The 26,738-nt window shown below is 39.4% G+C and overlaps 3 protein-coding genes across 3 annotated transcripts; all 3 read left to right on the top strand.

The window, feature by feature from the left end:
• The first annotated feature begins 1,534 nt into the window (after positions 1–1,534).
• Positions 1,535–11,851, top strand: LOC142617311 (protein ABIL1). The gene is made up of 9 exons (XM_075790098.1): positions 1,535–2,014; positions 5,374–5,456; positions 6,286–6,436; positions 6,527–6,626; positions 6,726–6,818; positions 6,944–7,028; positions 8,137–8,189; positions 8,298–8,404; positions 11,295–11,851. Exons 1-9 carry the CDS (start codon positions 1,922–1,924, stop codon positions 11,448–11,450), a joined length of 921 nt encoding a protein of 306 aa, XP_075646213.1. The 5' UTR covers positions 1,535–1,921; the 3' UTR covers positions 11,451–11,851.
• A 6,285-nt stretch (positions 11,852–18,136) lies between these two features.
• LOC142616345 (uncharacterized) lies at positions 18,137–18,922 on the top strand. Its single transcript, XM_075789218.1, has 2 exons — positions 18,137–18,511; positions 18,695–18,922. Exons 1-2 carry the CDS (start codon positions 18,137–18,139, stop codon positions 18,920–18,922), a joined length of 603 nt encoding a protein of 200 aa, XP_075645333.1.
• A 711-nt stretch (positions 18,923–19,633) lies between these two features.
• On the top strand, positions 19,634–21,764 carry LOC142616344 (uncharacterized). Its single transcript, XM_075789216.1, has 3 exons — positions 19,634–19,956; positions 21,155–21,392; positions 21,438–21,764. Exons 1-3 carry the CDS (start codon positions 19,634–19,636, stop codon positions 21,762–21,764), a joined length of 888 nt encoding a protein of 295 aa, XP_075645331.1.
• The last annotated feature ends 4,974 nt before the right edge of the window (positions 21,765–26,738 follow it).

Genomic DNA, 26,738 nt, shown 5'->3' with positions numbered 1-26,738 from the left:
AAGTCCAATGAGAGATGTTGAAAATATTTTAGTGAATAAACAAGTTTTGATACAATAGATAATAACTCAAATAATTTGCATATACAATAGATGGGTATGTGGTATATGGGTGAAGTGGTGGTTTGATTGGCAATGATGGGTTTCCGGAATATGGGTTTGCTTTGTGTGTGAGTGTGTTTTGCTTGGTGGGTTTGGTCGTTGCAATGGTGATGGTTGTTGGTTGCTTAAAAGGAAGAGGGAGAAAAAGAGGAAGAGGAAGAAAGAGAGAAACTGTAAAACGTAAATTGCATATTTAGTCTCTATCCTATACACTATATTTCAATTTGATCTCTAACCTTTCAGTATCGTATCAATTTAGTCCCTGCCATTATCTTTTGAATGAAAATTGATAATATGTTTTATGGCCAAAATAAAAAATTAACTTTCGTTGATGTGATAATAAACTTAAATTTTATTTTGACCGTTTGTTATGTCAGCAATTTTCATCTAAGATATAACAACATGGACTAAATTGACACGTCATTGAAAAGTTATGGACCAAATTGACAGAATTGAAAGGTTAGAGACTAAATTGAAATACGATGTAAAAGTTAGAGACTAAATATGTAGTTTACCTAATAATAAAAAAAGAATATTTAAATAAAGTGGTACAAAAAAGAGTTTGGAATGTTGGGTGTGTTGTAAAATGGTATGATATAATTGATAAGGTAGCTTTTGAGATAGTAAAATGAAATATTTTTTAGAAACCGGACGCTAATGCTCTTAGATATAAAGTAGCAAGATTGTAAAAGTTTGGGAAAATTACAATTTACCCACCTGTGATTTGGCCGAAATTTAAGTTGCCTACTTGTGGTTTGAAATTTGACACTTTACTTACCTGAGTTTTGACTGAAATTTAAGCTGCCTACATGTGGTTTGAAATTCTATGATATACCTACTTTGCCGAATCCTTTTTTATCCTGTGTTATTATGTTTTTTTTTTTTTTTTTTGTATTTTTGGATAATAGAGGCATAAAAGTGGAGTAAAATCACATATTTAGCCATGTATTTAATAGAGGTGAGTTATAAAAATCTAACTGAGCAAACCTCAAGTGGATAAAATGTCAAATTTCAAACCAGAGGTAGGCAAATTAAATTTCAACCAAAGAACAGGTGAGTAAGTTGTAATTTGCGTTAAAAGTTTTTTCATTTAGCCCTCTGAACAATGCACTCTTTTAATGGTTTGATGCTTTAAATTTACCATTTAGCTGACTAAGTGTGTGTTTGGTTTACTTATTTTACTATTCAGCTTATTTTTGGTACTATTCATAGGGCCTAATACACTTTTTGGTACTATTCATAAGTGTTACTGTACTATTTCAACTAACTTTTACTACAGTACATTTAGTTAAAAAATTTTCAATTTCAGCAAGATAAGTGAATTTCAATCAGACCCTAAAAAAGAAAATCCCACCGGAATCTCCGACCTCATATACAATAAGGGCAATTTGGTCTTTTAAAGACATTACAAACTCGGAGAGCGACGATAGCTGCCGTTGGTTTGAGAAATGAGAACCCACCGCACCGTCTGAAGTGGAAGCACCTACCATCTCTACTACCTACCCACCACGCAACGCACAATAATAAATACACACACAGAGACTGTCACTTCATTTTCGCGTGCAATTAACTCCTTTAAACCGCATTTGCCTAAGTTTGCTTCTACCTCAATCACGCTCGCACGCTCTCTCTCTCTCTCTCTGAGTTCTTCTAAAAGTTACATTAATAAAACCACTTCCTTTATTATTACTAGTACGATTAGCTCTCCCACTCCCACCACCACCTAATCCCAAATCTAATCTTTATTTTATTCTTGCTTATATATATAATGTAATTGAGTCTGGAATTGATAATAGGGTTAGAAATTAGTACTGAAACAGTTATGGAAGTGGAGCAATCGAGGGCGGTCAATCCAGCCATGACCTTCGACGAGGTCTCCATGGAGCGCAGCAAAAACTTCGTCAAAGCTTTGCAGGTTCTTCTCTCTCTCTCTCTCTCTCTCTCTCAGAGTCAGATCTGAGTTTTTGTTGTCAATTTGATCAATTTTATTGTGTTTGGCATTTTTTATGGTTAGATTTTTTTGTGTAATTTATTTATTTACATACATACATACATACATACATAGAGGGCTTTTTTACTGTATGTTTGGCTAATAAGGAAAAAAAAAGGGGTTAATAATGTGGAAAATAACTCAACTCAACTGAGAGTCATATAGTTAACAGTTGTTGTTTTGTTTTCTTAGTGTTAGATTGGGAGGGTCCATTTCACGGTCTAGATTTTGTTTTCATGTGAAGGTTGGGTAAAACTTAGGAACAATACCTTAATTCAAACACATTACTGTATAGTCCAATGAAACAAAAATTGTGTTTTCTTTCTTGTCATAAACAAAACAAAAAAACAACCTAAGGTACCATACCTAAGTTTTGAAATGGACGCACGTTCTTCATTTTTAAAGCAATTGAAGATGTTCCTTTACTTTTTAGAGGGTTCTTGATCCCACTTTGTGCCTTGTTTGTGTATGTGTGTGTTGTACAGTCAATGCTTGGTGTGAGTTTTTTTGATAGGTAGATAGTTGGGGAATGCTTAGTGTGAGTTGCTGCTGTGATATTTCATTGCTAAGTTTGATTTGTTTCGTTATGGATTAAAATAACGAGCGTGTTGTATTAATATTGGTGGAAATTAAGAAGATTGAATGGCTATTTTGGCACTTAGCATGAGGTACAAAGTTTTCCTTGCATATATGGGATGGATGATTAGCCCTGTAATGCTAGTTTTTGCAAAAATATTGTCTAAATTCAACAAGGGAAATGAAGAGCATAGGTTTGTTATTGAAGAGAAAATGGTATAAAGGTGTATGACACCTGCATATCACAGTTTTAAATATGGGGCGCTGCTTTAAAGTCAAAGCTTTTAGGATAAGTTGTAGACTGGGTCCACTGGGAGTAGATTTAAATATATTGTAAGCAATTTTGGTAAGACTTTGGAGGCAGATGTGCAATATTGGATATTAAGGGGTATAATTTCCCAAGGTGGCCATTTTCATTGGTTGGTAATAAGTCATGGAGAAGGGGAATTTTGAAAAGGAAATTACTGATTGTTGCACTATGTGAAACAAGTGAAGAAAAAACTGCTTCTAGAGTGTTGTGAACTTCTTGTGATCTTTTGAAAGAAACTTTGAAATTAGGCATGCTTTTTGGTGCGTAGCTGCTATATTATCCATAATATTATCATGGTTAAGATAGATGAGTGTCATTAGTGAAGAATGCATCCATGAAGAGCCAGAGATAGCGCACAAACTCAAGAAGAGATGAGGGTGAGTGAACTGGAATTGCAAGACTAATAAACCCAAATCCGATAAATTTGCTCCATGGATTTGGATGAATTTTTCTTGCATTGTAGTATTATGTTATAATTTGAACCTTCAACCTCTTGATGTTATTTAAATATTTCACTAGATAAGGCCTATTTATGTATTAACGTATGAAATAGTCCTTTCAAGGATCTTAGAAGATTTTTTTTCCGAAAGTTTTGAATGTACTTGGAAAATTACATGCAAATAATAATTTTCTAGAAAAAGTACATAGAAAGGAGAGATTACTGATGCGGGAGATTCAAGAAGATTATTATTTAGTATAATTTATGTTTGCAAGTCAATTGTATTTTTATGTTTTAGGTCCTAGTAGTTTATTAGGCTATTAGTATTTTAATTTGGAAGTAAGGTTATTTTTGTAATAAGACAATTAGGGTTTCCTAGCCAATTAGAACTAGGGTTTAGCAATCCTTTATAAGCAACCTATTGTACTTTTTGAGGAGATAGTTGATATCTTGATGAATGAAAAAAATGGCCATTTGGTCTCTTTTAGTCTAGTGCTGACTCCAGATCCACCCTAGGTGCTGACTCCTAGTGGTTTTCCCGCTTGGTGCTTATTCCAAGCAAGGCCTAGGTGCTGACTCCTAGGTCATATCCTTTTATTTTATTGTTGTTTCAATTTTGCTCTGGTTGTCTTGCGTCAATTACACTATGGTTTTCAAAAGGTGATCCCTTGATCTTGCGCATTGGTTTCACAAGGACTTGTTTGGTATTACTCTTTTAGTAGTTCCTTTTTGTCCAAGAAAGGTTGTTAGATTTGTTGCAATATTCACGTGTGAGTAGTGTGGTTGGTTAAGTAGTGAAATCCCCCATTCGATATCAATGAGAAGAATGAGTGGTTGATGTAACATAGTTGAGCTCATACCCGTAATACTTTAAGCCTTTTGGGTCAAGTGGTGTCTCTATTTGTTATATTAACTACTGAAGGAGTCTCCCTAAAATGTTTCTCTCCCCCAACAAGTGATATTAGAGCTAATGGTTGGAGGAATAGTTAGCGGGTCCCACTAGGTAGAATGAGTAAGACTCCCATGCTCTCACCCATGGTTGAGTAAAGGTTCTACTAGGTGTGTGTCGAAGGCAAGTGTTTGTTAGTGGATCCCGCCAGGTAGAACAAGGAAGATTCCCTTTTTTTCTCATCCATTTGGTTGAAGAAAGATTCTACTACATGCATGTTGGTGACTCCCATAGTTGTGTAAGGAAGACTCCCATGTTCACCTGAAGCATGATTGAGTAAAGGGCACACTATTGTTGTTGTTGGTGCATGACAATTGGATTGTCAAGAAAAAGGCTTCCGTTCAAGGGGGAGACTAGCCGAAGCGCCACAAGAGATTTTGTAGAAAACTCGCATGTAAAGGGGGGGAGATTCGTTGTGGTATTCACATGAGTTGTGTGGTTGGTTAAGTAGTGAAGTCCTATATTGGATATTAATGTGGTTAATATAACGTAGTTGAGCTCATATGGTCATGCCCATAAGGCTTAAGCCTTTTGGATTAAGTGGTGTCTCTATATGGTATATTAACTAATCAAGGAGTCTCTCAAAGGTGTTATCTACCCAACAGATTTGTTATTACATTTTGATATTTCTATGTGGCATAATTTCCCCGAATTAAATTTACCAATGCCAAGCATTTTTCAATCTCTCTATAGTGAGTCCTGAGGAAACTCATAGTCTTTACAATTCAACTCATGATATATATATACTCTTTTTAATATGCTATGTGTTTAGCCCTACCTATTTATATTACAAAGGGCAATATAATGTTAATGTTATTTTGTCAAAAAACTTTCATCCAATTAATATTTTTTAGTGATTTCTTTGACTATTGCTAAAAAGTTTTTTTTTTTTTTTTGCTTATGTTAGTATTCTAATAAGTTATCATAATTTCTCTTCTGCCAATGTGGTTGTGTTGTTTGAAGCAAGTTGTTGCTTTGATTCTAATTTGTTTCATGTGCTGTTATTTCAGGAACTTAAGAACTTAAGACCTCAACTATATTCTGCTGCAGAATATTGTGAGAAGTCCTATCTTCACAGTGAGCAGAAACAAATGTAAGACTACCATTTCATTGCCATACTTACTTAATGAACTTATTGTAAAATTTTATTTCATTACTGAGTTATTGTGGGAGCTTATATCATTTCCACACTGCTATTGTTTTATGAGAGAAACCAATGACCATTTGATCATAAAGATTTGCACGATAAAGACCCAGTATTATTCCTGGACTACATTCCTAGTTGGAGAATATGACTGGATTCTATGATATTATTCTATAAAGCAGTCAGGAAGTCAAATAAGCACTGTGCAGAATCTAATAAAAACTTATATTGTGTATAATGTCTACTCAAGGCTTTTCAAAATATGCATTTGGCGAAAGTTTTTACATACATCAAAGAGTGAGACTATTTGTGTTTGATGGTATATGTTTTTACATATACCATGCTAATTAATAAATTAATAAACATGTTAATAAATTAGTAATATATTAATATATTGAGGTTGCAAGTTTTTACTAGTTTTGACTATTTGTGTTTGATTGTATATGTTGTAAGGGTGTGCTTTTTCAAGTGCTTATTTTAAGTTTTGACCTAATTACAAAAAAATGAACAAGAATTTGTCATAACTGTTAGATGGAGTTTGGATCATGTGCATCCTTTATTTGCTGAGACAAACAAATCATTTTGATAGTTTTGACTATTTGTGTTTGATGGTGTATGTTGTAATGTAAGAGTGTGCTTTCTTCAAGTGTTTATTTTAAATTTTGAGCCAATTACAAAAACATGAACAAGAACTTGTCATAACTGTTAGATGGAGTTTGGATCATGTTCATCCTTTCTTTGCTGAGACAAACAAATCATTTTGATAATTGTGCATTAGGGTACTGGATAACCTGAAAGATTATGCCGTTCGAGCCCTGGTCAATGCTGTTGATCACCTTGGCACCGTCGCTTACAAGTTAACAGACCTACTTGAGCAGCAAACATTAGAAGTCTCAACCATGGAGCTGAATGTGTCTTGCCTAAATCAGGTAAATTCCTTGCATTAGTCTGACTGGAACACTATTATTGAGAGAATATTGAATGGTCAGAGCTGAACCAACATGATTTCCTAATATCAGAAACTTCTAACATGTCAAACATACATGGAGAAAGAAGGAATCAGACAGCAGCAGTTGTTGGCATTCATCCCGAGACATCATAAGCACTACATTTTACCAAGTAACAAACTATGATTAGCTTCTTCTAGAAATTGTAATTAGTGTGATGAGTTTTCTAACTTATCTTTTTCCTAATTTTGGGCCTTTACCTCCATGCTAGATTCTGTCAATAAGAAGGTACATTTCAGTCCGCACATTCAGACTGATGCTAGGCAAAATCATTTTCAGGCTAGAGCTCATCTTTACCCTTCAGGCATGTACTCCATAGTTTTTCAGTAGGGCCATCTTGTTTTGGAGCTTCCTGTGTTGGTTTTGACATAACTTATTATTTGGCATTTAGTGAATTCTGAATTACTTATCATATTGTGTTTTAAGTAGGTACTTCTGCAGCAAAAACTCTTTCCTGGCATTTAGCCTCAGAAACGAAGTCTACCTTGAAGGGGACCCCGCAATCTTTGAGCAGGTAACATAAAAGAGTTTTTGTATAAAGTTATAGCAGACACAGTATCTCCTTTTCCATTTCTTTACCTCTTGCTCTTAATCTTAGAAGCACTGATAATCCAAAATCCCTAGAGTATAAGTGTCTGACACATTGGACATGGGTATGGCTCAGAGAAGGTCAGAAACATGTCTGGAAATTAATAAATATTTTGAATTTTGGATACAAGAGAGGGATACAATCGGGACACTAGAAGGGGTATGACCAATGGCTTTATTTAAAAAATTTCACAAAACCTAAGTACTGCCCAACCCCACATCTCAGCCGCTGGTGCATCACTGTGACGCTGATTGAACCTCTCTCTCTCTCTCTGGTAGCCACACAATCAACATCACGATAATCTCTCCCTCTCTTTCTAATGGTGGTAACTAATGTACATAGGGGATGAGACTTCATGAAGCGGAGGCTTTATAAATGCAATTAGCCCTTGGCCAGGAAATATGTGGCAAGAGGTGATACATTTGTGTTTGTTTCTTAGCCAGGGATGAAAATTTATGGCTAGAAATTTTGTGTCATGGTTTAGGTAGGATTGTGGAATAGAGTATGATGTTGAAGGGTTTAAGGTAGGATAAGGTGAATGAAAGATTGAATCTTAAGGGAATTTGATGGTTATTTAATGTTCAAATAGTAAATTGAACGAAAAACTAAGAAAGATAAACTCTAAGCAGTCACATTGGTCCTTAAGCAATCACACTTTGGAAGAGAAGGTGAACAAAATATATATATATATATATATATATATATATATATATATATATATATATGATACTAAGCACAACATAATTGGAGTTAAATAAAGTAGACTTAAAATATTTTTTTAATAAACTAATTTTTCATATTCTAGTTTTCAAGATTTGTCATTTTTTTTGTATCCATATATCATACCCGTGGTCCGTATTAGTATCAGTGCTTCCTGATATTCTTAAGAGGGTATAAAAACTCTCCTTTTTATTCTTCTTCCTTTCATGGTAAGAATATAACTCTCCTTTTTTCTTTTTTCTTTTTTCTTTTCCTTTCCTTTTTCTCCCCCTTCTTTAACTTTTGGGGTTTTGACATTTTTCTCTTTGTACAGCACTGAAGACCTAAAGATTTCTGGAAATTCTTCTGGAGTTTTCCATCTTGTAGGTAAGTGGAATTAGAGTCATGCCTTGTCATATCTAGTGCAGTTTCTGTTGGGCTGTAGATGGATATACAAATGATAATACTTATGCTTTCATGCTCATATGTTTTTAGATAATGAAGAGACTATCAAGACAAAATCCTCAGCAGCTCATCTTCAGTTACCAAGCGGAGGTCCTGGTTCTAGTGCAGTTATGCAAACATTGAGTGCCACACGAAGGGTAATGTCAAAATCAACAAGAACACAGACCTGCCCAGCATTCTTTTAAGTGCATGCTTGATAATCAAAATTGAGTGATTGGAATTTTTTGGTTTGCTTGTTATTTGCTCGAGTTTCTTAAGGTGTGTTGATTGTTTGTAATTAATCTAGTCTAGTAAGACTTGTCGGTCATTGATCATTTAGTAATATTAATAATATCTTTCTCAAGGTTGTGGGTTATGGCGGAGTATTAGTGAAGGGTGGGATACTTTCACTAAGCATTTCTCTTTTGTGGTGGGGGATGATTCTCGTATTCTTTTTTGGCAATATAAGTGGACTGGGGATGTTCCTCTTAAAATTCTTTATCCTCAGTTATTTTTGTGCTCAGCCAATAAGGAGGCTTGTATTTCTGAAGTGTTAAGCCCTCCAGTGGGTGATAATGACGGAGTGTGGAGTTTAAGGTTTTATAGGGAATTCAATGATTGGGAGTTAGCAGCTTCTTACTCCCTTCTTCATTTCATCCAAACCCGCATCCTTAGGGGTGGAGAGTGTGACAGGCTTTGTTGGGATCTTAATGGAAGTGAGAAATTCGATATTCGGTCTTTTTATCATAAGATTCAAAATGCTGCTCCTTCCACTTTCCCTTGGAAGGGCATTTGGAAAGCTAAGGTTCCTAAAGGGGTGACTTTTTTCACGTGGACATCAGCTCATGGTCAGATTCTTACCTTGGATAACCTTATGCTTCGTGGTCGCCCTTTGACGAATCACTGTTGTATGTGCTGCTGTAATGCGGAATTTGTGGATCACCTGTTACTTTTTTGTCCGATAGCTCATTCTTTGTGGATGTATATGCTTCGGCTGTTTGGGATCAATTGGGTCATGCCAAGTTCAGTGGCGGACTTATTATTTTGTTGGTATAATTGGCTTGGGAAGCATAGTTCTGATATTTGGAATTTGGTTCTAGGCTGTTTATTGTGGACCATTTGGACCGAGCAGAATCGGTGGTCTTTTGAGGATGAGGGGAAAACTATGGTTCAGTTATTAGAGCTTTGCCAACGGACCCCTCTTTGATTGGTCTCGTTGTTGGGGTTTCTCGGATTGTTCTACCTTTATGGATTTTCTTTCGTCTATTAGAATAGATTAGGGGCTGCTTCTGTCTTTCTACTTCTGTCTTTCTGTTTCTTTTTTTCCTTAGTTTACTACCGTGAACTCCTTGTATTTTTCTTGCTTTTCTTTTATTAATAATATTCTCTTCTTACTTATCAAAAAAAAAATCTTTCTCAAAATCATTCTAAAAACTTTGATATGTATTAGTATTTGATAGTGCGATAACCTGCTATCTATCTTACCACCTTTCTCTTTCCCATTAATCAATGTGATTTGGATTAGGTGTAAGTTCGTCGTATGTATAGTTGTCATTAATTAGGCATAAGCCTCACCGATTATTATTGGCATGGCGTGATCATTGCACATGAGTCTCAAGCAAAGATGTCAGGTAAAGTCTAAATGGGAGAATAAGAAAAAGATTTGATATGCACCCTGCTGCACATTCTAGGAGCATTTTCAGCTTTTTTCTATTGGATACTTATTACAAGCTGATAAGTGGTCTGGGTTGCTAAGCATGGTTATGGTTTATATGCTGGCTCTATAGCAAAACTTTTCTATCATTTATGGGCTTAGTGCTGGGGCAGATTGTTTACTGAATGGATTTGCTCAGGATTTATGGGTTTTCAGTAGTCTGGGTTGGTAGGCATGGGTATGGTTGGTTTCTTTCCTGGCTTTGATGCAGTAAGCTTTATTTGTACTATCTTAGGATATTACCAGGGCAGACCAGATGGGATTTTCATGAGTAGCTAAGTTAATAAGTTGTCTGGGTGAATGGGTGTTGAGGTTATGGTTAGTTTCTATCCCAGTTCTGTAGCAGAACTATTTCTATTGTATGAGTATAGTGCTAGGGCAGGTGGTGTTGTGTGTAGGTTTGCACGATAATCTGTATTGCAATGTATTATTAGTAGTATGTGAAATGGCTGTGGTGTTAAATATCTTTGACTGAATTTGATGGCTTAGCAAGAAACTTCATCAACATCAATAGATGGTCGGTACAAAAATATCGAATCATTTAGAAGAAACAGGCAAAATATGTTTAAATATTTTGCTTTAGACTAGAAAGCACTGAGTTCAGAGTCTGGAATTTTTGGTTTGCATCAGACTGCCTCGCACAGAACTGTGAAACACTTATCGAAAGACGGGAAAAAAATAGTGTAGTAAACAATATTTGTCAACAGTGTGGAGAATCTATTCCTTTTGCCATACAGATGGGAACAGGATGCTTTCTTACAAGTTTGTTCGATTTCAGCTTGTGATTAATTAGACTCTTGAAATGGACATTGTGCAGACTTAGCACAAGAGATCATGCACATCAAGCAACTTACCCTCAGTGTATGTGAGAGCAAAATTTTGTTTCTGTAGACTAGTGATTATGTATCAATGGGCTGTATACGGTGTGAAAAAAATTATGAGCTGATAAGAATTGATAGATTTCACCAAAGTTCTTTAGCTAAGTGTTTCTTTTTATGAAATGGTTTTAGGAAACCATTGTATGATGTAATTCTTTTACTGATTTGTATTTATGATTTTCTTTTCCCAAAAAGAATATATCCGAATCTGATGGAAAAGTAGAAGATTCATATTTTCCAATGCTGTTTCTGTGTATTATCTAGAATGGATGCATTTGGCTTAAACTATAAATTTGATTGAGAGATGTTATAACTGGGCCTCTTGTTTGTACATCTATACTGTCAAGGATTTTTCTTTTGTCATTGCTTTGCATACTGTTGCTTGTTCTTCACTACCCCTTCCCTGATTTGATTGATGGGTGAAATTAGAAAGCTGACACAGGTTCTCTTTTGTAGGATGCAACTGATAGTTCCAAAGCTTTAACAGCATACAGGTCATTTGAAAACCAAAATCGACGTGAGATTGTACGAGTCCCTGTTCGAAGCAAAAGCGTACTATCAGCTTTCTTTGTCAAACAAAAAACACTGAAGCTGAAGGCTGGCTCTGACTAGTGAATCTTCCAAACAAATCAAAGATGCAGCCCTGCAAACCACCCCCCATTTTGTGGGCAGAATTGCTAGGAAATGTCTTGCATTGCTTGATAATGAGCTGTTTTCTTGGCCATTAGTTCATCATTTCCCTGAAATCATATTTTACGCCAAGCCTTTTCATTTTGTTGCTAATAATGAGCTAATTGTGTCTAATTGCCCGCCAATGAGGATGGGTCAGGATCTGCTTACTTGAGTATTAACCCTGATTGATGATTTCATAAATTTCTGTGCAGAATATGTAAGTTCTATGCAACTGGCTGCGATTTATCACCGTTCATACACTTGTACATGTAAGATGGTTGTAAAGTTACTGTAAAAACCTTTTATGTCAATAATGCTGGATGATGGTGGCGTTTTATTTTTATTTTTTATTATTATTATTATTATTATTTTTTTGAGAAAGATGATGGTGGTTAGGCATTTATAGTGCTGCTTTAACTATATTCAGATCTTGCACTGGAGACCAAATTTTTGGAACTTGTGCCCAGAACATAATAAAATGACTTGATATGTTGAGTACTTTAGTACTTTAGTCGATAATATGAAAGCTTGCCAGATTGTAGGTGTGATTTCTGCAGGTCTGCTTTCCCTCGCCCTCCTTTAGATCAGGCTGATCAGCTATGCTTCGTGTGGATTACTCTCAAGAAAAGTTGTAAATACCTTAAATTGGTATGACCTAGAATGTCTCATACCGGCCATTAAATTGGTATGACCTAGAATGTATTGGATAAAACAATAACATTAAACTGGTATGAATTCCCCTAGAATGTATTGGATAAAACACAAACGGTATAGTTGGATCTCGGAGGTTTGAAAAATTGTTCAGAAACAAATAAATTAAAAAGTTAAACCAAATTAACACTTGTTTTACATAATCTTATTTTTATTGATTTACGCTCTGTTTGTTTCAGCATCAACATTTTCTGGAAAATGGTTCATTTTCTAAAGAGTATTTTTTAGAAAACTATATCATTTTTCAGTGTTTGGCAACGACCTTGAAAATGAGCTTGAGAATGTTTTCTGGTATTTGGTATGCAAATTTTTATTTTTATTTTTTATATTTCTTGCGTAATTTAAAACATGCGTATTATGTAAACTAATTAATATAATCAATATTAAAAAAAAAACTAAGGATGAATTTGGTTTTCATACTAAAATTTTGACAATAGATACAATAAAAATTAGTTGTCAAATTTTCATGATCTCTACCACTCATTTAACTTATATATATGGACAGGAACGTCCACACACACACATTTATATATATTAACCATTTGTCTATATACATAAAATTGACAGGAGAATACATTTTTAATAAGTACAAAATAACAATAACTTTTCATTGTCTACTCTTTTTGCTAGTACACTAATTGTCTACTATGGTCAATCAGAAGTCTTTAATATTACTCAAAATTATGTATTTATATAATGTATCTACATAATATATCATCACTACATAATATTTGCATAATGTATCTATCAACAAAAAAGATTATGCTATGTAAAAGTAATTTAGAGCCATATAGGCACTATGTTTAAAATTTTCGTCTTTTACTTCATTCATTCATTCTTTCTTCTTTTTTATTTTTTATATATTTTTTTAGCACTTTTATGTGCAAAAAAAAACTTATACATGGATCAAACCAAAAGTTTCTTAGAGAAAAAAATAAAATCAAGTTTGAAATTCAAAGTAAAGAATTGAGATTTTGGTAGAGAGGAATGAATAATTACCGCTGCAAATATGTTCTCTTTTGCAAGTTGGTAGAGAGGAATGAAATAATTATTGAGCAATGAGGGAAAAAAAATCTACTCAAAGAACTGTGTTATAAAGGAGAAGAGAAATATGGAGAGAGAGTGAGGGAGAGAGATCTATGGAAGAGGAGAGACCAGAGTGAATGATAGTGAGGGTGTGAGGAAAGAAAAAGAAAAGGGAAAAGAGAAAGAGTGAGAGTGAGAGAGCATACTGTAAGATAGAGATTGTTTTCCAAATTTTTTTTTTGGAAAACAAGCTATAAAAAACAAGCCTTATTTTTATTAGGATTTTCCATTGACTAAAGATAGTTTTCCGTTGACCAGTTTTTTTTGTGCTACCAAATACTGAAAAATGTGGAAAACTATCTTTACAGAAAATTTTTCAGCAAAACAAACAGAGCGTTACTAATGCTATGTTTGGAAGTTTTGAGAGAAGAGTAGAGAGAAGGAGAGTAGTGGAAAAGATAGTAGTGGAGAATGATTATCCTCCACCTTGTTTTAAATGTTTTTAAAATTAAGTAAGGGGGAAGGGAATAATTAATCTTTTCATTTATAATTTTATTAATATAGTAATAGCAAATTTGGTAATTTATTTGGTCAAGCATTTTTATACTTTTCTCTCCCTCTAAATCTCTCCAATTTTTGGGAATTAAAAATAGGGAAATGCTAACGAATGCCCTAAGGGCATTCGTTAATAATCTATTTAAAGAAAGTTTTTATGGGAAAATGAAATAAAACAATTAATATTTTGACAGCTTTTTTCATTTTCCATAAAAGTGGTATTAAAACTTTCCTAAATTGGATTGTTAACCAATGCCCTAAGGGCATTCATTAGCATGACCCTTAAAATATAAGGGGTTAGAAGTAGTTCAAACACCTTCAAAGCCCTCCTTCTCATTCCTTAAAAAACATTCAAATAAGGTAATTTAATTACTCCCCCTTCCTCTATTCTACTCCCTCTTCTTCTCCCAACATCCAAACATAGCATAAGGTTTTAAAAATAAGCAAGTTTATTTGTTTAAGAACAATTTATTTAGTTTATTTATATAAAATTTTAACTTATTCTCAAATCTTTTATTCAACCAATTGGTAAAGTATTGTAAATAGACCTATATTGAACCCGCAAATAGTAAGAAAATAAATAAGCTAGCTTATAAGTGCATCATAAACTCACACTAAATTACCCTTCCTATTAATAAGTTTACTTAGATACATTTTTTTCTTTCTCTTATAGCATTAATTGTAGCAAGAATCACCCAAAACAGGAGAGAGGCTCCAAACCAATTTCTCTTCCCCCATGTCCTCTCCTCCTATTGTTGCCTCATCCCACCCTCATAGCATCACACTCCTTGCAGAGAGGTTGGTTTCTCTCTCTCTCTCTCTCTCTCTCTCTCTCTCTCTCTCTCTCTCTCTATATATATATATAGTTCGAAAAATCGAAGCAGATAAATTGATTCAATTCTCGTGTTAAATTAAAACAAATGAAACAAGGAAAGAGTATTTTGTATCAAATAATACAAGTACCAAAATCCAATAAACAAGAGATATGTGGGTAAAAATAACTACCCACTAACAAAAGTCTTTTAATTGTTAGTAGATTAGCTATTTTTTACTAACATATCTCACACTTAATAGATTTTGATACAGATGACGTTGTATCATTTGATACCCAATACCTTGCTAGTATGGTATTTCGCTAAGGGTCATATTAACGGATGCCCTTAAGATAATTGTTAATAAACCATAATTGAAAGGTTTTGATACCACTCTCATGAGAAATATAAAAAGCTGTCAATAGCATTTATTATTTTATTATTCTCTCAATAAAATATTAACGAATACTCTTAAAGCATTGGTTAACATTTCATTTTTGCTAATTAGCATGTTTATTATAACTGGATGGTCGTTGTTGTAAGTTTTTTCATAGTTTATTAGTTAGGGTGAATTTTCTTTTGTAAATAAGGAAAAGAAAATTAAAAAAAAAGAGTAAATAAAAAGCTAAGCCTTAAATAAACCTTCAAACAAATTAGACATTACATATATTTGGGTTGTTCTACAGTACCCCTTATTTTTTTAGTGGGTACGATACCCACTAAAATCTTGATCGTCAATTCTAATGCTTTTAATCCAAACTGTATATTTTAGTTTAGTGTAAAACCAATTACTAGTAGAGCATCAATCAGAAAAGGAAAAAGAGAGAGAGAGAGGGAGAGATTACCGGTAGAGCAAGTCACCGAATAAAAGCAAAAAACAAAAAAACAAAAACAAAGAACCAAATCATCTTCGCTATCATGTTCTCTAAGGGTTTGTTTGGTTGGGGAGATGGAAAAGTAGGAGGTAGAAAATAATGAAAGGATAGAAAACTGAGAGGATTGAAAATATTTAGTTTTCCTTTGTGTGTGTTTGGTTGGACGGATGAAAATGTGGAGAGATAAAAAACTCCTTTGTTTGGTTGAGAAGAAAAATAAGAGTGTTAGGACATATGTGAATTGTATGGCACAAGCCTCCCTAGGCCTATTTGGGCCTTTGGCCCAAAACTCCAGCCTTACAGCATGACCCATGGGCCCAACCTTCTTGTCTCAAGCCTGGCCCCGAACTGGATGAAACCATGGGACTAGGCCTCATGCCATTTTGCTCGGCCCAAAACCCATTGAGCAAGCCATCGTCATATGTGCACATCATCGTTCACAGCCTAAGAATTGTTTGGCAAAGTACATCTTGGGCGAAAGCATGATTGGTCGGAAACGTAATATCCCAGTTATCCGACACCACCTTAAGGAGTATCGCCGCCGAACATCCCTCCTAAGGTGGGGAGCTATTTCCAATGCCACTCTCACTGCACCCCACTCCCAACTAAACATCCACTTTGCAACGATAACATTGGACCTCCAATACCACTAACCACAAGAGTAATCATAACCCACCACTAACTATGAGGCTATAAATATGAGAAGCTAAAGGAAGAGAAGGGGGTTTTTTGGGAGGGGGGGGAAAGAAGGAATGGAAAAGAGAGGGAGAGAAACAGAAGTGTGGCAGCAGCGAAAGGAGTAAACTTCATAAAGAGTAGTGTCCTTATCGGTCTTTGTATCACGAACTACCCAAAGTAGGAAATTCCAAGCCCACATTATATATAGATTGTGAGCCCAAGTAAGAACCAACCCATCAACTTCACTTTTAGCGCGCATAATTGGCACCGTTTGTGGGAATCTCCTACAAAACCATGGTTCAACTGAGACTCACGCTTGAGAAGATGTCTGAAAGACGTTCAGGGAGTTACGCTGAGAGTGGTTTGGTGGGATCTTTTCAGGGATCCTCCTGGCAAGAACAAAGACATAAAAGGCGTGAAGATAGGGATCGTGAACGTGAGGGAGGGCGATCCGGCCTTGGAGAAGGGTTATACCAAACCCAACAGACAATATCGGGTGCTTCAGGGCATGGGCAAATTGAAGAGAGAGATGAAGAGCTTGAGCGGTTATGCAGGCTGGTGAGAGATCAAGAATTGGAAACGAGGGGTGGACACCGGAGAAGGGGTCGAAATGACCGAGTAGGGAGATCTAACAGTGGGGGAAATTGTTATGGGGCGGGGTCCAATCAATCTGGTTCCTGACAACACCGGGAACGGTCACGTTCATGGGAGTATACAGACTAGGGTTTAGATTCCCCAGAAGAGAGACGACCTCGAAATGCTACCATGGATGCTATGAGCCACGCCTTACGCAGAGCTGCTCGGTCACCATTCTCAGACAACTTCGAACGGGCCCCAATGCCGAGCAGATTCACGCGCCTACCGTTCAACTCTTACGATGGGAGGACGAACCCGGTAGAGCACGTCAGCTATTATATCCACATGATGTCTTTGCACAAGCACGATGATGCGCTAATGTGTAAAGTATATCCCTCGAGCCTCGAACCCTCTGCTTTGAGATGGTTTAATGGGTTATGAAAGGGTTCCATTCACGGTTTTGCCGAGTTGATCTAAGAATTCCGTGCCCGGTTTGTAACTTGTAGCCGAGTACCACAACCAGTAGATGCATTGCTATCTATGAAGATGAGGGTTGGGGAAACCCTTCGCAGTTATGCCAATCGGTATTGGGAACTTTATAATGAGATCGGTGGGGGCAACGAGAAGATCGCAGCAAGTACCTTTAGGATGGGGCTGCCCAAAGGCTCCGAACTACGAGAGTAGTTGACGAAGAAACCCCCCAAAGGATATGAGGCAACTAATGAGGCGTATTGAAGAGTACAACCCTTGGAGGATGATCGGCTGCAGAGTAAGGGTAAGGCCCCGTTGGTGAATCGTCCTCGGCAGAGCGGTTTTTAGCTGAGGCCTCGAAGGGATTTAAGGATACATGGGCCGGAATTGCAACTGGGGGAGGTGAATGTGGCGTTTAAGGATCCAGTGCACAGAATCGTAGACCGAATTAAGAATGAGCCATACTTCAGATGGCCGAACAAGATGGGAGGTGACCCATCTCGGAGAAACCAGAACTTGTACTGCATTGACCATAAAGATAAGGGACATACTACCGAGTAGTGCCGGGTATTGAAAGATCACCTAGGGCAATTAGTGAAAGCAGGGCATTTAAAGGAGTTTATGGCAGGTTCTTAAAACTGAGAGACCGGCCAATTAGAGTGATCAAGGTCATCCATGCTGCCCTAAGGGGTGCTATATGACTAGAAGGAAAGGGGTGTTCGTTGTAGCGCCGGTAGAAGAATGCTCAAGTAAACGATCGTCCAAGAAAAGGATGAAGTTCACACGAGAGCCCATTGCTTTCAACGACGATGATTTAGAAGGTACAACCCAGCCGCACGATGACGCGTTGGTGGTGACGGCATGAATAAACGATTTCATAGTAAAAAGGGTAATGGTGGACTAGGGAAGTGGGGCCGATGTAATGTATCCAGATCTATTCAAAGGGCTCGGGTTGAAGAATGAAGACCTTTCAAGATACGACACACCCCTAGTCGGGTTTGATGGCCAAGTGGTGATTCCCAAGGGGCAAATTTCCCTTCCTGTGAGTATGGAAGGGAAAGAGGTGACGGTGGCATTTATAGTGGTTGCCTCGTTCTCTCCTTATACAGCAATTCTGGGAAGGTCGTGGATCCATGCAATGGGGGTTGTCCCGTCCACCCTGCATGTGAAAGTTAACTTTTCAATCAAGCAAGGCATTGCTGTAGTGAGTGGGAGCCAACAAGTGGCAAGACAATGTCTAGTTTCCGCTGCGAATTGGAAGAATGTGCGAGTCGAACAGAATGATCAGTCTGAGAAAGTCTCTTTGTAGCAATTATAGGAGCCCCGAGAAGAACAGGGGGCTAGTTGTGCCGAGGAACTAATCAGAGTTAAGATATTACCAGACCTTGACAGGTATTTCCAAATAGGAGCAAATATGAAAGATGAGGATAGGGTAGAAATGTTGTTGTTTCTTATTCAAAATGTAGATGTCTTCGCATAGAGCCCGTATGAAGTGCCCAAGGTGGACCTCGAATTCATAGTCCACAGGCTTAATGTAGATCCGTCGTTTCCTCCCAAAAAGCAGAAGCCAAGGAGGTCGGCTAAAGAGCACGTGGAGGCAGTTAAGCTGGAGGTTAATAGGCTGAAGAAGGCTGGGGCAATAAGGGAAATCTTCTTCCCAGACTGGTTAGCAAATACCGTAGTGGTGAAAAAGAAGAATGGCAAGTAGAGAATTTGTGTAGATTTCACGGATTTGAACCGAACATGCCCAAATGATCTGTTTCCTATGCCAAAGATTGATCAATTGGTAGATGCCATGTAGGGACACACAAGGATGAGCTTTCTGGACACCTTTCAGGGATACCATCAGATTACCGTAGCAGCCGAGGACCAAGAAAAGATAGCGTTCATCTCCCCGAACGCCAATTATCATTATACTATAATGCCTTTTGGGTTGAAAAACGTCGGGGCCACATACCAACGGATGATGATGAGAATGTTCTGGGATAAAATAAGGCGTACAGTTGAGGTGTATATTGACGACATGGTGGTGAAAAGTAAGCAAGAGGTACGGCATGTGGAGGATCTTCAAGGGGTGTTTAAGGTGCTTCGGCAACATAAGTTGCGCCTTAATGCGGAGAAGTGTGTTTTTGGGGTAGGGGCTGGTAAATTCTTGGGGTATCTGATCACTAGTCGAGGAATTGAGGTCAACCCCGATCAAATTGAAGCTGTGAAGCACCTCAAGCCGCTGAGTAATCTGAAAGAAGTGCAAGTATTGACCGGGATGCTAGCTGCCCTCAACTGATTCATCTCCAAGTTTGCTGATCGCTGCCGACCATTCTACCAACTCCTGAAGAAGTGGAAAGGAATCCAATGGAATGAAGAGTGCGACGAGGCTTTTCGAGATTTAAAGGAGTATTTGATGCAGGCACCCGTGTTAATGGCCCCAGAACCCAGGGAGGATTTGTTCATGTACCTCTCGGTGTCTAATCATGCAGTAAATGTCGTGCTACTAAGGGATCAAGGAGAGCAACGGCCTGTGTATTACATCAGTAAAACCTTGGTTGATGCCGAGATAAGATATTTACCCCTGGAGAAGTTCGTGTTAGCACTCATGCATGCTACGAGAAAATTGCCGCAATATTTCCAAGCTCACACTGTCTATGTCCTGACCGAGTATCCTTTACAGTCGTTGTTGAAAAGATCCGATTTCACGGGTCAGATAGCTAAATGGGGGACCCAGCTCGGATCATTTGATATAAGGTATAGGCCAAGGAGTTCTATGAAGGGCCAAGTTTTGTGGCAGAGTTTTCTCATAGAGGCCAAATAGAGGTAATTTGTTGCGTGGATTGTCACCTGTGGAAAGTATTTATGGACGGCACATCTAGTGCAATGGGGGCTGGAGCCAAGGTCGTTATTATCACCCTAGAAGGGATAAGGCTGGAGCACTCTTTTAGGTTAGGGTTCAAGGCCTCTAACAACGAAGCTGAGTATGAAGCCTTACTGGTTGGACTGAGAGTTGTACTGGGCATGGGTGCATAGGAAGTTAAGTTTTACTTGGACTCTCGACTAGTGGTCAATCAGGTGCAAGGAAATTTTGAGGCTCGAGACCCTCGAATGAAAGAATACTTGAGGGTAGTGAAGCAGGTCATGAGCTAGTTTTCCCAGGCCAAGGTGGTCCAAGTAGCACGAGGGCAGAATAGACATGCAGACTCTTTGGCTACATTGGCATCTTCAGTGACGGAGGAAGTCCCTCGGATGATCAAAGTAGAACTCATAGCACAACCAAGCATTAACGCCGCGATAGACGTTGTAATGGTTTCTGCACCCGGGCCCTGCTGAATAGACCCGATCATCAATTTTTTAGCCAAGGATCAAGTACCGGATGATGAAAAGGAAGCCAACAGGATACGTCGAGTAGCCGCCCGGTATTGGTTGTCAGCTGATTGCAAGTTATACCAGAGGTCTTTTGGGGGGCCATATCTCTTATGTCTGCATCCTGAAAGGGTTAATGGACTTTTGGCCAAGTTGCAAGATGGGGTAGTCACGTGGGGGGGCACTCATTGGCACACTGGGCAATGACCTAGGGGTTTTGGTGGCTGCGGATGCAGAAGGACACTGCTGAGTATGTACAAAAATGTGAACGGTGCCAAAAACACGCCCCCTTAATTCACCAACCAGTAGGACACCAAAATCCGGTCAGCAGTCCCTGGCCCTTTGCGCAGTGGGGGCTGGACATCATCGGCCCGTTTCCCCAAGCCACGGGCAATTGAAGGTTTGTTCTGGTGGCTGTTGACTACTTTACTAAGTGGGCGGAGGTAGAGGCATTAGCTAATATTTGGGATATGGATGTTAAAAAGTTTGTGTGGAAAAATATAGTAACAAGATTTGGGGTGCCAAACTCTCTCATATCTTATAATGGATTGCAATTTGATAGTAGAGCCTTTCATGAATTTTGCAGTAATCTCAACATTAAGAACATGTTCTCCACCCTAGCTTATCCTCAGAGCAACGACCAAGTTGAAGCTACTAACAAGGCAATTGTCAATGGATTGAAGAAAAGGTTAGATAATGTAAAGGGTAGGTGGGCTGAGGAGCTGTCCAATGTCTTGTGGGCGTACCAAACAACCCCCAAGAGATCTACAAGAGAGACTTCGTTCTCCTTAACATACGGGGCAGAAGCTATAATACCGGCTGAGGTAAACCTATGCAGTACGTGAGTTGTAGAGTTTGCCCCTGCACAGAATATCGGAGTGATGGTTGAGAGTTTAGATTTACTAGAGGAGCATCGAGAAGCTACGACTATACGGCTTGCCGAGTATCAACAAAAGCTCGCCCAGCGGTATAATCGTGATGTAAGGACAAGGGAATTCAGTGCTGGGGACCTGGTGTTACGGAAAGCAGTAGGGAATATGCGAGATGTGAATGCTGGAAAATTAGCCTCGTCCTGGGAAAGGCCTTATAGAGTAACCGCCATTGCAGGTGCAGAGGCATACTATTTGGAAGATTTGGATGAGAGACCACTTCCTCAACCATGGAATGTCCACAACTTAAAGAAGTTTTATCATTGACCGGTGGTACGTTGGGTTGCAAATAGAATGTAATCGTGTATATATGTTTTACATGTTAATATGGTGGTATCTATCCATGCAGGTGCATTTAACTCCATTGTTGTTAATTTATTAAGTGCCGGTTAACTAATACAAAGAAAGATGAGGAGACTAAGACAACTTGTTCTATCCTAGGGACAGAAGCCTGTCCCCAGTTCGATTTCTATCACTGGATAGGTGGAAACCTTATTTAAAACCTTTTGAGGATGGAAATCTGTCCCCAGTTCGATTCCCATCACCGGACAGGTGGAAACCACAATCTACGCACGTTAAGGGCAGAAGTCTGTCCCTGGTTTGATCTCTATCACCAGACAGGTGAAAACCTTATTTAAAACCCTTTGAGGATGGAAACCTATCCTTGGTTCGATTCACATCACCGAACAAGTGGAAACCACAATCTACGCACGCTAAGGACGGAAGCCTGTCCCCGGTTCGATCTCTATCATCGGACAGGTGAAAGCCTAAGCTCTACACACGCTAAGGACAAAAGCCTGTCCTTGGTTCGATCTCTATCACCGGACAGGTGAAAGCCTAAGCCCAACACAGGCTAAGGACAAGAAGCCTGTCCCCGATTCGATCTCTATCACCAAGCATGCGGAAACCTAAAGCCGTGAACGCACTGAAGAATGGGAGCCTGTTCCTTGCCAGATCTAAATCCCCGGGCAGGTAGAATCACAGACTCTGAACTAGCCTAAGGGCAGAAACCTGTTCCAATCCGGTCTCCACTGTCAGGAAGAGCGAGGTGTCTCCATTATCCTGAGGAGCCAATTCTTTCTAAAATGGGTAAACCGCGGTTGCTATACATGCACAAATCAAATTTTCACTTTTACAAAGAAAGAAAACAGGTGACTGGTTATGCATACAAAAATAGTAAACTAAATAGCGTATGATTGAATCAAATGTTCATTAGCATTGTCTAGTAAATTGAGCAAAGACAAAATAAACAAAAGGGAAAGGTGAAACACTGTTCAGTCACCACAACCCGATGACCATAGGCAATCCAAAAAAGAATAGAAATTAAAAGATGGGTAGAAAATGAGAGTCAAACTTCACAATCTGTTGACTGGACAAGAACTACGTCATCGGTTTGCTGACCAGGGACATTCTCGGATGGTTGGTTGGTGAGTGGTGGTTGGGCTGGCACGTTCTCAGGAGCATTGAGGGTACTAGTAACTTCAAGATGAACGCTTTCTACATGCGTATTAATCACTCGAACCAACTCTGCCATGCTCAGAATATCTTCTTCATCGGCCGCACCAGCTTGGCTCTAGACGGGGGGAGCAGGAACCGGGTACGGGATCTGTTCGGGGTTCCACAGCTGGGAATCGCCCGGTGCTCTCATTGCCTAGAGGGCAGCCAGCCATCCCTCCTCGAATCCGTGCATCCGGGCTTTATGGACAACAGGTTCCACAAAATTCTTAGCATCCGCAAAGCCCTCAGCGTACCACTTGTCCTCGCAGGCTTCAAGGGTCGTCTTCAAATCAGCCATCGCATCAACTTGGGTTAAGTTGAGGCTGGCTACCTCTGCTAATTTAAGTTCCACCTCCCTTAGTTTCTTCTCCGTCTCAGCCAACTTTTTCTCCATCACCAACCGAGCTTCCTCAGAGGATCGAGCCTTCTCCTCGGTAGCCACAACAGCTTCCCCCTTCTCCTTTGCCGTAATAGCAGCAACCTCCTTCAGAGCCTTTTCCCGATCAGCCTCCTCGGCAAGCTCCTTCAGCCTCTCCTCAAGAGCATGTGCTAGCTGTGCAGCCTGACATTGCAGTAGTGGTTAGTATGAGCATGAAGCGAATGTACAAACATTGAAAAAAAGCATGGAGCTAAGGTATAAGTTTACTGCTATAGTGTGCCACTGTAGACGCCTGAAAAGCGACTCCTCGGTCCCCTCAGAAAAAAATTTTACGTCCCTGGGCAACAAAAGACCCTGCACCAAACTTTGCATGACTCACCCCCCTTGGCCATGGGACCAGGCGCTTGCACTAGCAGACGCCAGTAGGGACCCACCTCCGAGCTTGAAAGTAGGCTGCCAAACCACCTCAGGTTGGGAGGAGGACACCACATCGATGCTGGTTTAGGGAGTTGGCCGGAGGTCACCCACCGGTTCTCGGATAACAACCCCAGTAGATACTTGGGGAGGGGTTTTCGAGGCAACATTAGTCGAAATTCCTGTTTGTTGGTCAGTGAGACGTTGTTTCTTTTTGGCATGGCCGGATGGAGGAAAAGGGGGAGTACGGTCCCCAGCTCAGGCTTGCTGAGGCTGAGCCGAAGATCGGGAGCTGGACAGAAATTGTTCGGCAGTGAGCTTCCTCCTTGTTACTATTTCTGCCTCTTGTTCATCCTCAGCTACTTCTTGCTTGGCTGCCTGGACTTGGGCTTCGTTCCCTTCGATGGGAATGTGTTCCTGCTCTTTGAGAGCCCGGGAAACTTGTTCGACTGACTCATCCCTGACTGGGGCAAGCTCTTCGACAATTATGTAGCAAGGACCGAGATCTCAAGCTTCCCTAGTGGTCAATGTAGGGGGAGGAAGTTGGCGTGCCAGACGTCGATATAAGACAGCAACGGACTGTCTACTGAAAGGGCTTGGTTGAAGGGTTACCAAGTCCTGTACCCGGGGGTGCAGTCGAGTATGAGGTGCGATGCCGGGAATTGCCCATCGGTATGAACGAATATTTTGGACCTAAGCACAAAGTTCAAGTCTCTTACGTGCACCACTCTAAGATCCGGGGTAAATACTCTACTGTCTGCAACAAAGGAACACAGGGAGTTAGTATTCAGATAAGCGAAAAAGGAAAAGCAAGTTAGTGATTGGTACGAACCAACTTCACCCCGCGAAAAGGGGCAAGGGATTTCACCGGCAAACCAGTTGCTGCTCACCCGGACGAACTCCCCAACAAAATTCCTGTTAGAATTAGGTAGGCATGAAATTAGTTGTACCCGCATAACTCTGACTTTCAAGTAATAATTGGTGTTCTTATTCCCACACAAACTGTACATGTATTTTATATCGTGATGGTTCAATTGCAAACCATATATCTGATAACCTACTGACACAACTAACTACCCGGTAAAAATTGGGAGGAAGTTGGTCCGGACACAAACTATAAAACCTAAGGGTATTGAGTAGGAGGGGATCCACGGGAAACCTAACCCCCCCTCCCCCTAAGATCGACATCAAAGGGAAAAAAGCAGTGTTAGACCCTCATAGAGAGCAATTTCGCTCTTGTGGCAGTACGCCACATTCACATCCTCAGGGATGTTGAATGTCCGCCTAAAGGTGGCTAGGGACGCCTCAGTGTTTAGAAGGTGAGCATAACCCATCCTGAACTCCAAGATTGAAGGAAAAAATTAAAATAAAAGAAAGAGGTAGAGGACTTACTTTGGACTCTAGGAAAGGGGTATTCTGGGCTGAAGGGTAAGCGCACAGACAAATGCACGGCAGAGAGGAGATTTAGAAAGTGAAGAATGTAAAAATGAAAGAATGATTTAGAATGAGATATTTATAGGAGCCAAAAGGGAAAGGATAAATGCTATTTAATAAATGAGGAGTGGGAGACCCTACGAATCCCCACCTTAACTGCCACACGCATGCTGCCTCAATTCGCGAACTGTCAGACAATGATGACGGCTAAGCTAATAGTCTTGTACAGTGCACATTTTTATGGCGCATTAAAGGGGCCCTTAACTGCCCAGTATCAACCCATTGAACTTCCTGGGGTAGTTTCTGTCCCTTGGCTTCCTTGATTCGTTCCGGGGGGCCAGGCACAAATCAAGGGGGGGCTAATGTACGGCACGGGCCTCCCTAGGCCTATTTGGGCCTTTGGCCCAGAACTCCAGCCTTACAGCGCGGCCCATGGGCCTAACCTTCTTGTCTAAAGTCTGGCCTCGAACCGGTTGAAGCCATGGGACCAAGCCTCATGCCATTTTGCTTGGCCCAAAACCCATTGAGCAAGCCATTGTCATACATGCACATCATCGTTCACAGCTTGGGAATTGTCCAGCAAAGTACATCTCAAGCGAAAGCATGATTGGTCGGAAACGTAATATCCCGGTTATCCGGTACCACCTTAAGGAGTATCGCCACCGAACATCTCTCTTAAGGTGGGGAGCTATTTCCAATGCCACTTTCACCGCACCCCACTCCTAACTAAAACATCCACTTTGCAATGATAACATTGGACCTCCAATACCACTAACCACAAGAGTAATCATAACCCACCACTAACTATGAGGCTATAAATATGAGAAGCTAAAGGAAGAGAAGGGGGTTTTTTGGGAGGGGGGAGAAAGAAGGAACGGAAAAGAAAGGGAGAGAAACAAAAGCGTGGCAGCAGCGAAAGGAGTAAATAAGGAGTAGTGTTCTTATCCGGTCTCTGTATCACGAACTACCCAAAGTAGGAAATTCCAAGCCCACATTATAAATAGATTGTGAGCCCAAGTGAGAACCAACCCATCAACTTCACTTTTGGTGCGCACATGAATCATGTTAGGAACATATGTCAATATTTTATGTAATTGGCTAATCCTTTGACAAAACGCACTTTATTTGTATTTCATGCAAATTGTGACCCGAAACCTAGTTTGCCCTGATTCATCTTAAAGAAGCTGATGTATTTGTACATCGTAGGGTTTTGTAACCAAGAAGTTTCGTGATCTTCATCGTGTGATGAACTAAAGAACTTTGCAGCCAACATCCTTCTCAAGTTGGTGATCAAGTCGCGTACTAGGATCCGCGCATCTATTGGTTAGTCACGTACTGGGAGTCATGCATTAAAAGGAGAGATTGTCACTACAGAACAAGTCCAATTGGGTATTGGGGTAAGGGTTTAATTGTAGGTTGGTATAAGGTACTTGGATTCCTTTATTTGTAATTGCTTGTTGTGATAATAGTGAATTCCCGGGAGTGGTGACCTTAAAATCACCCAGTGGGGTTTTTGC

This window comes from Castanea sativa, chromosome 11 (genome assembly GCF_040712315.1).
Source record: "Castanea sativa cultivar Marrone di Chiusa Pesio chromosome 11, ASM4071231v1".
Taxonomy (NCBI): Eukaryota; Viridiplantae; Streptophyta; class Magnoliopsida; order Fagales; family Fagaceae; genus Castanea; species Castanea sativa.
Note: the sequence above shows the minus strand (reverse complement) of the source record. Positions and strands in the feature narration are given on the sequence as shown.

Bases quoted from the DNA above. Each gene is read 5' to 3' on its own strand.
- LOC142616344 (XM_075789216.1), top strand. From the start codon at position 19,634: ATGGCCCCAGAACCCAGGGAGGATTTGTTCATGTACCTCTCGGTGTCT. The intron at 19,957-21,154 runs GTATAGGCCAAG...TGAATTTTGCAG, and splicing joins CTCGGATCATTTGATATAAG to TAATCTCAACATTAAGAACA. The intron at 21,393-21,437 runs GTAAACCTATGC...GCCCCTGCACAG, and splicing joins AAGCTATAATACCGGCTGAG to AATATCGGAGTGATGGTTGA.
- LOC142616345 (XM_075789218.1), top strand. From the start codon at position 18,137: ATGTATCCAGATCTATTCAAAGGGCTCGGGTTGAAGAATGAAGACCTT. The intron at 18,512-18,694 runs GTCTCTTTGTAG...GTCTTCGCATAG, and splicing joins AGAATGATCAGTCTGAGAAA to AGCCCGTATGAAGTGCCCAA.
- LOC142617311 (XM_075790098.1), top strand. From the start codon at position 1,922: ATGGAAGTGGAGCAATCGAGGGCGGTCAATCCAGCCATGACCTTCGAC. The intron at 6,819-6,943 runs GCATGTACTCCA...TGTTTTAAGTAG, and splicing joins AGCTCATCTTTACCCTTCAG to GTACTTCTGCAGCAAAAACT. The intron at 8,190-8,297 runs GTAAGTGGAATT...ATATGTTTTTAG, and splicing joins TGGAGTTTTCCATCTTGTAG to ATAATGAAGAGACTATCAAG.